The following is a 12608-nucleotide window of genomic DNA, read 5'->3' on the forward strand; positions in this document are numbered from 1 at the left end:
AACTGCAGGCAATAAGATTGTTGCACAGTATTTTAATATTTTTCTAATGATAAGCAAAATGGCTGTCATTAAATTAGAATATTAATTCATTTAAATTATAATTTGCGAAGTTAGAATCAGTGAGTGAATTATTACTTAAACGCGCACGTCTTTTATTTTTTTGCTCTTCTTGTTTAATGGTCGTTTTCGATATCAAATAATTTTATACATTATACTTCAATTTATTCAATTTTTCAAATTTAAAACTCTGTGATATATAATAGAATGATTTCGGCTAGTTTCCAGCTTCATATTTCGGTATTAAAAATTTGATAACACTACAATGAATTTCAAAAATCATATTTCTGGCGCGTTTACTACTTGATCAACCTCGATCGTTTTACTTGATGTAGTTTCCCAACTCGCCGTTCTTTAAGCGTAGAGTAGGCTAAAAAAACCAATGATTTTTTAGCTATGTCGGTATTTCAGATCATGGGATACGAAATTCCATAAGATGCAAGATCTATTCATGTATCTCGTCTATGTTTGTAAATACCTCGTTAGAAAGTCTCTGAGTGCATATCTTTTAAATTTCGGGAATTAGTGGGAACGATGTTAACGAAGCAAAATTATAGTCAAGTAATGCGACGTACTTTTCAAAGATCGTGGTGAATGGCAGGCAAATGTATATGTATTCATATACCTCGTCTGTGACAGACCTGTGCGGTTTTTTGGCGAAGCAGCTGAGTGGAAATAGAGGTCGCAATAAAACTCAATCGGTATCATTATTGCAAATCATGTGATCAGTACTGCATTTAATACGCTTGCGCGACCTTCGTGCAAGGTGACCGTTTCGAGGATTGGTACGGCACGCATGTTATTCGCTTGTAAGTAGCGTGCGCGTGAAGTCATCTGTGACATCGGGGTACGTGTGTACGTCGTGAAAACCGGTCATTGCGCCCGTTAATTTCTTTCGCAGTAGAAATATTACGCTGCGTTTTGTATCTCCCGTGAACGATATACCTCCAGAATTCAATTCGACGTTCGCGTACATCATCAAAAAAAGATATCGCAAGGAAATCTTCACGAATGAAAGATAATTGAATCCTCGCAGAAACAGAAAAAGAAGAAGTTGAATTAAATCTGAAGTGTTGGGGTGCGGAATTGGTCTTATGTAACAGAGATAAAAGAAATCCAAATTATAGATACGGCAGTTTTGCCTTGATAAATATTCTGTTGTCGAAGGAAGAGAGGAAATAAACGAAGAGAGATGTCAGCATCAGATGTCGACGAAGAAAAGAGGAAACAAATCTCCGTACGCGGGATCGTTGATGTGGAGAACGTCGCGAACTTCAAAAAAACATTTAATAGGCATCTTCACTATACTCTCGTGAAAGATCGTAATGTGGCCACCAGCAGGGATTATTTCTTCGCTTTGGCACACAGCGTCAAGGACAACTTGGTCTCTAGATGGATACGAACCCAACAATACTATTACGAGAAAGACCCAAAAGTATGCCATTACTTACTGATTACTTAACAATGCCTTTCAGTTAAATTAAGTCGTTTTGTAACTTTATGCACGAAAATTATAATTGTCATAATTAACCCTTAGTATCATAGTGTAACATTGCACGTATTACACGAATTGAAATTATATCGCACTTTTTATATTACGAAGAAAGATTTTTCTAGTTTTACCAAAAGCACAAAATTCGTAAAACTTTTCGTTTCACTTTAATTCAGAGATGTTCTATTTAGAGATTTTTTTAATTTGCAAAAAAGAGAAGTTTTATTTTGGCTGCAATTAATTTTTTCTTTCTCACTTACGTCGTATGATACTTTATTATTATGGTGAAATAAAAAAATTATGATACTAAGAAAATGAAAAATTATAATGATATTAAAGGTTAATAATAAATCGGGTTTCTTGTTTAACTATTGTCGATAAGTATTATTACAACAAACGTTATTTATTCATACACATGTAGCGTACAGTTAATCTATTAATATATTTTGTATTTTTATATAATCTTTTTAATAATCATTTTAATCGTGTGATACGTATATAAAAATATAAGATTGGATTTAAATTACAATTTCCCAATATTGTTTTGTCTCATTACATAAAATTTTTATATGTACGATATAATTTTCAATATAAAAAAAATTTTAATATAAAATATTTTTTTCAAACCTAAATTTTTTTAACTCGAGGAAAACACATTTAAATTAAGAATTATCAAAAAAAATATTACAAGGTTGACAATCCAATTAAGTATGTACGTATCTTTTATGAATCGTATTAAAATATTTCTCAATTCTGATTGATAATGAAATGTTTACATTAACCCAGTTGATTTGTAATTTCAATGTAAAAATATGTTGAATACAATTTTGATTGATTACAATTAACCTGGTAAATAAATGATTATACTACATTAGTTATCAATGGAGTGTACCTTTAAACTCTTCTGAATTCAATCGAATGAAAATTGAAACAAACGTGAAACGAATAATGTTTGTTCATAATAAAAAAATATATTCCAATATAAGGGATAATGAAATTTTTAAACAAAATGAAGAAAGTGATAATGAAATGCTTAGTATACTTACGTATGCATATTATTTATAACTATACAGTTATAGGCTATATTGACATGAACCTTTAAAATGTAAGATGCAACACGTTGCAGCATCTATTTTCAGTTGGCCTTACAATCATCTCACCCTGAAGTCTTAAGCCAAACGATTTTCGTTCTTCTCGAAGCAATGTCATGATGATTGTCAATCTTTGAAAGCATTCCAATTATATCGATGGATTATTATTAATAATTGTTTACAAGTTTACAATAATCAATTATTATTAATCATAAATTTATCGTTGATAAACGAACGAAAACAATTGTCCAGAACGCATTATTAATTTTATTTTTTTTTAAATATAATAATATACGTGATTGTAAATCCACTTTCATGATTATCTGGTTACAAATGTAAATGTCGCCAAATATAAATTTTCTTGAAAATATTTCTTTAGGTAATTACGTCTGTTATATATTTAGAAGTTTAAATAAAGTTAGTTGTATAAATAAAGAAACGAGAGAAAGTAAGAAATTGAGGATGCGAACATAAATTTGGAAAATAACGGGAGAAGAGACAGAACTTATAATAAGATGAAGCTTAAAGAAGATGTTTTACGAAATTTGCTTTAGGCAGAAGGAAAGGAAAACCTTAGAATAGATATTTCCAAAGTGTGAGTCGTTATCCATTGATTTTTGCTTTTCGTTTGGTTTCACGAAATTTTTGATTTTTGATGGATCACGAAAAATTTCAAAATATAAGAGTGAATGACACATTCTAAAATATTTTTAAGAATATCGAGAATACGTGTATTGTTGAAAATCACGACCCTAAAATGTAGTAGCAATAAAAAAGAAAAAATATAATAAAACCTAGGTAATTGAATAAAGGAAAAAGATAATATTCAAGACTTAAAAAAAAAAAAAGAATAAGGGACGATTGAAAGCAAAGAGAGGAGATTACAGAAGAGAGATACAAAACTAGGAAATGGTCCACATCCATAAATTAGGATAGGAATGGGCGGACAAGAATAAAATAGATATAGCACAGATGGGGTCACCGTTATCCTTCTACTTAGTATCTTACTCAAGTATAGATCACTAGAATTATATAGAAATTTTAATTTATATAGAAATTTTAGATAAAAAGAAAACGAAAAATTAACAAACTAAAAGAACGAATTGATGCGTTAATAACAAAAATCAATTTTTAATCTAATTTATAAGTTAAAAGAAATTAAAAGAAGTAAGTATAAAATAAGTGGTCACAGACAGCGTTAATCATAACATATCGTAGAATATTGTAGAAATTCGTTGAACAACACATCACGTGACGTCATTATTATAAGCCAGGAAGTCACATTTAACACATTCACTACCGGGTAGAATTTTGGACACGATCCCATTATATTTCGAAAATCCATGCTGTCTGTGTAGTTTAATCTTTTAACAGCTATAGTTTAGAAGGATGTATATGTAGACTACAATTGAGAATTCAAGACAATGAATAGTCGAATTTCATTAAGACAGGAAAACATTGTACAATAATGCTTATATTTAACAATTAGAAAATTCAAAAACTATTTTAATATTGTTCTTATTACTTTAAGCAATCAGTCAAACTTCATTAAAAAGGAGAGATATTATATAATACATATGTATTTTTTAAATTTTCAAGTTAAAGTATTTTTTTAAATTTCTATTAATTAAATAGTGCAAAAAATCATCTTTACAAAAAAAAAATTATTTTTTTATTGATTAGAAAATTGATTAGTTCGTTACGATTACTACATATATTTAAAAATTTACTTTTATTATTTTTTCAAATTTTTTGTTTCGTATAATCGTCTTGTTTGTACAAATATCAAATTTTTTTTTAAACATTTTCAGCTATCTCGGTTATAAATAAACGATCCCCTCACAGATACACGGAGAAACTAAATTTTAGATACTGTTGACCGCAATAAAGATCAATTTCAATTAGGTGTCACCTTTCGTTTCCCTTTCGTTTCAAAATGTTACGCTGTCGTTTCGATTTATTTTTATTTGTTAGCCCAATTGCTGTGTATTACAAGATTTACATTAATCGGTTTTATAATGGAAGCACAAAGGACGCAATAAGATTGAATTTATTGATCACTATTGCGTCACGAGGTCGATCACATTTTTATTTTATGGAATTATCGTTCAATGTTTTCTACAGTTCAACGTTCGTTAAAAAAATATCTCTTTGAAAGTTAATGCGCTATTAAAACTATTCTAAATATTCTAATCTACTTCTATCTTTTTTTGTTGTTTCAGAGGGTTTACTATCTTTCCTTGGAATTCTATATGGGAAGAACTCTTCAAAATACTATGATTAATTTAGGCATCCAAGGTGCTTGTGACGAAGCTATGTATCAGGTCTGTTTGGAATAAAATTTCTGTATCAACAGATTTCTAGAAAATGGAATTTAAGAAAATATTTTATTATAGATGGGCTTGGACATTGAAGAACTGGAAGAACTTGAAGAAGATGCAGGTCTAGGAAATGGAGGTTTAGGAAGATTAGCAGCTTGCTTTCTAGACAGTATGGCCACTCTTGGCCTAGCTGCTTATGGTTACGGAATTCGATATGAATATGGTATATTTACGCAGAAAATAAGAAATGGAGAACAGATTGAGGAACCAGACGATTGGTTACGTTATGGAAATCCGTGGGAGAAGGCTAGACCAGAATTTACGCTTCCAGTAAATTTCTTTGGTCAAGTGATTGATACTCCTGAAGGAAAGAAATGGGTTAATACGCAGGTTAGTATAAATAAAATAAATCTGTAGAGTTAATTAGTTACAGTGATGCAGCACTTGTTATATTTTGCTTTTGGTCAGGTTGTATTCGCGATGCCATACGATAATCCAATTCCTGGATACAAAAACAATGTTGTTAATACTCTTAGATTATGGTCTGCCAAATCACCCGTAGAATTTAATTTGAAATTTTGTAAGTAATGTTTATATCATTTTATATATCATCAATTAAAGCAGATTGTTGTGGAAATAAGTTTATTTTTTTCTTTTAGTCAACAATGGTGATTACATTCAAGCTGTAATCGACCGCAACTTGGCAGAGAACATTTCTAGAGTGTTGTATCCTAATGATAATTTCTTTGAGGGTAAAGAATTGCGGTTGAAGCAAGAATATTTCATGGTGGCAGCTACTCTTCAGGATATCGTTCGAAGGTTACTACATACGATACATTTTGTTCATAAGGCTTCAAAATTCACGTGCGCTGTAAATATAATATTTCGTCAACAAATTACATTAAAAATAATTTCTTACAATATTATTTCTAGGTATAAAGCTAGTAAATTTGGCTCAAGAGAACACCATAGAACAGATTTCGACTTGTTCCCTGATAAAGTAGCCATTCAATTGAATGATACTCATCCTTCTTTAGCAATTCCTGAACTTATGAGAATCCTTGTCGACGTCGAAGGGCTTCCTTGGGAGAAAGCTTGGGACATCACGACAAGAACATGCGCTTATACTAATCATACAGTTCTTCCGGAAGCTTTAGAAAGATGGCCTACAAATATGTTAGAATATATTCTTCCTAGACATTTGCAGATCATTTATCATATTAATTACATTCATCTGCAACAAGTTTCCGCTAAATTTCCGGGAGACATAGACCGTCTTCGCCGTATGTCTTTGATCGAGGAAGAAGGTGAAAAGAGAGTTAATATGGCTCATCTTTCAATCGTTGGTAGCCATGCTATTAACGGTGTTGCAGCGTTGCATTCGGAAATTTTGAAAAGCAGCGTGTGAGTATTTTTAAAATTTAAAATTTACATTGACGATAGAGCTTTATAGTAGTAGTTTTATAAATACTTTTAATTTTCTCATTATTTTAGATTCAGAGATTTTTATGAATTGGCACCTGAGAAGTTCCAGAACAAAACTAATGGCATTACACCAAGAAGATGGCTTCTTTTGTGTAATCCAAATCTCTCAGATATCATCGAAGAAGTAAGTGTTATAAATACTTCAATATTCATTTTAAAATATCATTCATTTAAAATATTGTTCACTATCATTTTAAAATATTATTCATTATTATATAGAAAATTGGCAGCGATTGGACAGTACATCTAGAACAACTCGCTCAGTTAAAACAATGGGCTAAAGATCCAGTTTTCCAGCGCAGTGTTATGAAAGTGAAACAAGAAAATAAATTGAGATTGGCGCAGATGCTTGAAAAAGATTACGGAGTTAAAGTGAATCCTGCCTCCATCTTCGATATTCAGGTAATTATATTGAGTTAATTAAATTGATGTACAAATAAATTTAATATATAGTATCATGATGTAGGTAAAGCGAATACATGAATATAAAAGGCAACTATTAAACTGTCTACATGTACTCGCGTTATACAACAGAATAAAAAAGAATCCAACTGCACCATTCGTTCCTCGAACGGTGATGATTGGAGGAAAAGCAGCTCCTGGATATCATACAGCTAAAAAAATTATAAAGTTAATTTGTGCTGTAGGAGACGTTATAAACAATGATCCTATTGTTGGCGACAAATTGAAATTTATTTTCTTAGAGAATTATCGAGTTACCTTAGCAGAAAAAGTAATTCCAGCAGCAGATTTGAGCGAACAAATTTCCACCGCAGGCACTGAAGCCTCTGGCACTGGAAATATGAAGTTTATGGTAAGTACATTTTATAAAATAATTTAATCAACAGCAAATCAATATATTTAATTTTAAATTACTTTAGTTAAACGGAGCCTTGACAATTGGCACATTAGATGGTGCTAACGTAGAAATGGCTGAAGAAATGGGAAAAGAAAATATGTTCATTTTTGGTTTAACAGTCGATGAGGTGGAGGACTTGAAGAAAAGAGGCTATGACGCTCATAGTTATTACAACAGAATCCCTGAATTAAAGGAATGTATTGATCAAATCCAAAATGGTTACTTTAGCCCATATAATGTAGATGAATATAAAACTATTTCCAATCTTCTACTACAATGGGATAGATTTCTTACGTTAGCTGATTATGAAAGCTACATAGAAATGCAAGATCATGTTGGTAAAGTTTATCAGGTATGTATGTTACAGTTCCTTCTCAGGATAATTTTTACATTTTTTAAATCATCGTTTTGTACATTTTCATTTTGTATTTTAGGATGAAAGTAAATGGGCAGAAATGGTGATCAATAATATAGCTTCTTCAGGGAAATTTTCATCAGACAGAACAATTGCAGAATATGCACGTGAAATTTGGGGTGTTGAACCATCTTGGCAACGACTTCCTGCGCCTCATGAACCACGAGATATTTAAATTATAACTTTTCTTCTCTGGATAATTTACTTTGCTTATTATCAACAGTTTTCTAATTCCTTTTTTTTAACACATAGATAATATTCCTTTACTAACAAGCATGAGCAATATTACTATTTATTCATTTATTATTTTTACTGAACGTAAAATATTATAAAAATATAATTATATACTCAAATCGCTCATGCTTTTGAAAAAACATATACTGCCTAAATTTCTTGAAAAACTTTATTGACTGTCAATGACTGAAGAACTATAATAATATTGATATAAAAGAAAAATTTATCATGACAAAAATTATTTTGGACTTAACTTTATCATAATGATAGATACATCTCTTGAAGAAACAGAACAGATACAATCTAGTCGAAAAAAAAGCTATATAATAGCATCAAAAATAATTTTAATCATATTTTTCTACTTGTAATTTACAACAACGATAAAAGTTAAAAATGAATTTATCAACTATCTCAAATAATCAACAAATTTTGAAACAGAATAATAAGAAGAATATACACTATTTTAAACTTTAAATCCATCACAAGATTATTGTAAACATTTAATTATATATTTATAATGTATGGGAATCTGAGATACTAGTAGCTGAAGTTTATCGAGTATTTCAAAATATTTATAGTCAAATTTTGTGAGAATTATTATATTTAAAAGAAAAGAAAATGATTCTTGTTTATATATTTAATTCAATAAAACATATAAAAATATTTTAGCCTGTTCTTAATATCAAAATAATTGTACTTTGAAAAAAAATAAAATATTAAAGAAATTAAATTTTTTTTCGAACTGGAGTCGCTGGGATACTACAAATTATTTTTAAATACACGTCTTCAATTAAATCAAGTAAATATCTATTTGTAAATGCATCAGAAGCAAACGGAAAAAAATATCGCGTGCACAGAAGTGCGGCTTGAGATAAGGCAATGTTCCAATAAATCATTTTTCTGAGTTTATGTACGAGAGCATGTCTGTAGATCAGACTGAAATTTTTGTTCAAACAAAAGAGAACGCTCTACGTGAATTTTCGTTTATCGATGAAGAAACGGTGCCGTTAGTGAGTATATCGATCCGCAATATATCCGAAATGAGTCATAGAAAACGTAAATGCAGATGTCTAACCTATCCTTTTCATTTAATCCAATATGTCATTTAACTTAATTACTTGATTATTATTTGATTATTACAATGACCATTAAAGTATCAATCAAGCTAAATTTGCATTGCCTTGAGCGATAAACAAGTAACGAGCTCTTTGATGAATTAATGATCAATTATTTTTGTCAGTTTCATTCTCATCAGTTAGATCTATAAATAAATTATAATGTACAACACTGTATAAACACGTTGTGCTATATTTGCAAACAATGAGTGTGAATATTCGGATACATGCATTTACATACATGTATAACATGCAATTATAAATTATGCAAATACATATATGTAACAATACACGAGTGTAAAAGTATATAAAAGATAAAAATTAAAGCACACATGTTATATGTTATTTATTTATTCAAGCTTCTTTATCTGAATCTAATAAAAATTTGAATCTAATAAAAATTTACGTTTTTTTTTTTAATTATGTTTAAATATAGAAATAAAGAATTACAAGATGAGACAAAATCGTACAAACAAATAAGTGAAAGCAACTGACAAATACAATAAAACCAATTAATAGCTACATGCTTATGTACTTACGTGGCATGTGGTTAGCATGATTATGATTAGTGTTGAATCAACTGTAGTATACTGTAATTGAATCTCATCTGCGCAAGTCTTATTTTCAATCCCAGCTTCCAATAGAAAGTTGAATTTTGTTTTATAAAAGGAATATTTTTGGAAATTTTACAAAAAATTATCAGTTAATATCAGGTGAAACGAGAATACCTTCAGGTTAGGTATTAAGAAATTGTAAAGAAGCGATTTTCTTTCTTTAATTACGTATTTCTTCTTTGTTTAGATTCAAATAGTTACGAATGATTATGTTGAATTGAGAAAATGAAGATGAATACTTGTGCAAGTAATAAAATAATTCCTATGGCGACTAATGTCGAAGATTCGTATCCGGACTCTGACTAGTTTATATGTATAATTTCTCTCTATATTTATTTTATACCATCCCATTTTCGATTTTTCTCTTCTCTTTTTTTTTTCCTTATTTTCAAGCTAACTACTACGTTTCATCTCAAAATCTTTAATGATGTAGTATTAATAGTTTTGTAGTAAAATTATTCATAACTTTATCAGAAACTACAAGAAAAGCATAAAATACAAAAAGAATGATAATTGGCTTGAGATTATTATATTGTAAGACAACAATAGATACACGATCGGTATAATCACTAAATATTAATACCGAAAATCAGGAGATCGAATTTGACGCTTTTATTGTGTTAGAAAGTTCATTTTAATTGATATTACATATTTATATATTACATCCATGTATATGTTCATGTTTAATATTTATTATACTAGTCCATATTAATTATTTGATATCTACACGCGAAAGTCTAATGATATCAGATGATGTTGAAGATCTAAAATATCATTCTCTTTGTATTTTCTATTTTATAACAACTTTTTAATAAAACTTTAAATGTGTATATATAACATTTTTGCCTTATTTATGTTATAGAATATTCTGACAGAATTTGATTAGAAATAAGTATGTTATATTTTTATATAATTGTCTAAATATATGGACGCATTATATTCCAGAATGCTTCGAAACCAACTCCATTGCAACCTCTGAAACCAACATCGGCTATCGTGATTACAGGCTATATTCCATCTGATGCCTTGAGGTGATATCTTATCGTAAGAAAAATCTCAATCGAAATTTTTCTAAATTTTATAAATCGTATTAAAAAAAAAAACTAGATGTGAAAATTACAATTTTACAATTATAAAAAATAAACATTACAGTATTACGTATTCGTTAAGAACATAATTATTATAGATTTTCAGTGAATTTATTATGCAAAATTGCTGGAAATATCGCATTGCACTTTAACGCGCGGTTGGATAGGGGTTATGTGGTTCGAAATTCGAAATTCAAGGGATGTTGGGAAGAAGAAGAGACCTGTTCTCCTGTTGGACATACTGCTTTCCGACGAAACTCCTATGTTCATATCTTGATATTTTGCACTGCCAATGAATATCAAGTAAGAAACAAGGATTGCTTAATATAATCATAAATTTAGTAGCTGTATTTATTCGAGATTCATTTTATTAGGTTGCCGTTAATGGAGAGCATTTTTGTGCATTTGCCTATAGAATGCCTCTTGAAGATGTAATGTGTCTTGAAATAAATGGATCATTGGAAGACGTTAGATTTAAACAATTTGAATTGTTCGTTTATCCTGATCCAAAATTATGCAGACCGAGTAATATTTTAAGTCTAAAAATTGACCGACCGCTCGTTGAATTTCTTGTAGGTATTTTTCAAATTATCAGCTTGTCTATTTTATTTATTCAAAGATTCATTATTATTAAATATCTGTATATAGGATGCTCCAATTACGGTAGATATCGAAAACGAATTTAAAATAGGTGCGAGAATTTTCATTGCTGGAAGATTGAAACTTCTCCCTCATTCGTGAGTGTTACAACTATTTATTGTTAGAATTAAATAAATTTACAAGAAGGAAAAAAGAAATGAGAAATAATTTGTTTCTATATTTGACAACAGGTTTTATGTAAATCTACAAAAGGGAAAGGCAGTCTATCCACATCCAGTAGTTACATTGCATTTAAATCCCCGCTTTTCGTATGGCAGTAGCGCACCTTATGTTGTAATGAACTGTTGGACAAATGGGTCTTGGGGACGAGAAGAAAGACACTCGGGTCATTTGTCCTGGATGCCCGGTCGCGATTTTCTTTTGACGTAGGTTTCCCTGTTTTTGGAAAGAACTAAATAGGACATGAATTAATATAATTGTTTTTCTTAAATTTGATTAATCTTTCTATTGAATTCTTAATTAAAATCTTTTTTTTTCTTTTGTAGAATTCGATGCGAAATCGAAGCGTATACGATATGGTTAGGCGAAAAAATGATTGGTGAATTCAAACACAGATTACAATCATCTATCATCGATACTCTTAAAATATCCGGAGACGTCGTACTCCATGAACTAGCTATGACTTATTCAAGTTAAATAAATATGTGCATGGAAAATTTCTAATATTCTTTATTCTTTGTTTGAATAAAATAGCATTCATTTATGCTGCACTTTGTAAAGACATAGTATCAAATACATGTCTAATCAGTGTTCCCAGTTTTGAGTAATAATAATATCAATAAGATTTATTATTAGTAATATTTATATAATGAAAAGAATAATATTGACAATAAAATTTTATTATTAATGTACATTTTAAATATTTTCGATGATCTAAATATAAAATTTTAAATAACATAATGGAATGTTATTTATTCACTGTCTAAAAGTAGAGCTTTAGAATTTTTCAGAACTATTTAAACAGCTGCATATCACTTGAAATAGCATTGTTTTTATTTTAAGTTTTTCTCTTTCATTTTTTTTTATTGTTAACTTAAAATATATTATTTATTTGTTAATAAAAATTATAATTTAAGAACAATTAATTTTTTATTACATCTTTTTTTTGACATGTTTAGTATCTTTTATATATAGTCATTCTGATAGGACGTATTTTTTCATTAGAGTTTCCAATCAT

General features: G+C 29.3%; 2 protein-coding genes across 5 annotated transcripts; both read left to right on the forward strand.

The window, feature by feature from the left end:
• The first annotated feature begins 536 nt into the window (after positions 1-536).
• Positions 537-8608, forward strand: LOC122528859 (glycogen phosphorylase). The gene is made up of 11 exons (XM_043654444.1): positions 537-1492; positions 4863-4964; positions 5037-5351; positions 5430-5541; positions 5621-5780; positions 5895-6365; positions 6456-6570; positions 6666-6848; positions 6913-7260; positions 7328-7657; positions 7740-8608. The coding sequence occupies exons 1-11, from the start codon at positions 1250-1252 to the stop codon at positions 7893-7895; spliced, it is 2535 nt and encodes an 844-aa protein (XP_043510379.1). The 5' UTR covers positions 537-1249; the 3' UTR covers positions 7896-8608.
• Positions 8609-8717: 109 nt separating this feature from the next.
• LOC122528865 (galectin-8-like) lies at positions 8718-12150 on the forward strand. 4 transcript variants are annotated; one of them, XM_043654457.1, is made up of 8 exons: positions 8752-8964; positions 9871-9996; positions 10629-10714; positions 10870-11074; positions 11146-11343; positions 11420-11508; positions 11602-11796; positions 11917-12150. In XM_043654457.1, exons 2-8 carry the CDS (start codon positions 9958-9960, stop codon positions 12065-12067), a joined length of 963 nt encoding a protein of 320 aa, XP_043510392.1. In that variant the 5' UTR covers positions 8752-8964; positions 9871-9957; the 3' UTR covers positions 12068-12150. The 4 variants fall into 4 exon arrangements, with proteins under 4 accessions (XP_043510391.1, XP_043510392.1, XP_043510393.1 ...); XM_043654458.1 differs by lacking the exon at positions 8752-8964 and adding an exon at positions 9499-9803; XM_043654459.1 differs by lacking the exon at positions 8752-8964 and adding an exon at positions 9499-9782.
• The last annotated feature ends 458 nt before the right edge of the window (positions 12151-12608 follow it).

This window comes from Frieseomelitta varia, unplaced genomic scaffold (genome assembly GCF_011392965.1).
Source record: "Frieseomelitta varia isolate USP_RPSP 00005682 unplaced genomic scaffold, Fvar_1.2 scaffold_265, whole genome shotgun sequence".
Taxonomy (NCBI): Eukaryota; Metazoa; Arthropoda; class Insecta; order Hymenoptera; family Apidae; genus Frieseomelitta; species Frieseomelitta varia.

Bases quoted from the DNA above. Each gene is read 5' to 3' on its own strand.
- LOC122528859 (XM_043654444.1), top strand. From the start codon at position 1,250: ATGTCAGCATCAGATGTCGACGAAGAAAAGAGGAAACAAATCTCCGTA. The intron at 5,352-5,429 runs GTTAGTATAAAT...GCTTTTGGTCAG, and splicing joins AGAAATGGGTTAATACGCAG to GTTGTATTCGCGATGCCATA. The intron at 6,571-6,665 runs GTAAGTGTTATA...ATTATTATATAG, and splicing joins TCTCAGATATCATCGAAGAA to AAAATTGGCAGCGATTGGAC.
- LOC122528865 (XM_043654456.1), top strand. From the start codon at position 8,863: ATGTACGAGAGCATGTCTGTAGATCAGACTGAAATTTTTGTTCAAACA. The intron at 11,075-11,145 runs GTAAGAAACAAG...TCATTTTATTAG, and splicing joins GCACTGCCAATGAATATCAA to GTTGCCGTTAATGGAGAGCA. The intron at 11,344-11,419 runs GTAGGTATTTTT...ATCTGTATATAG, and splicing joins GACCGCTCGTTGAATTTCTT to GATGCTCCAATTACGGTAGA.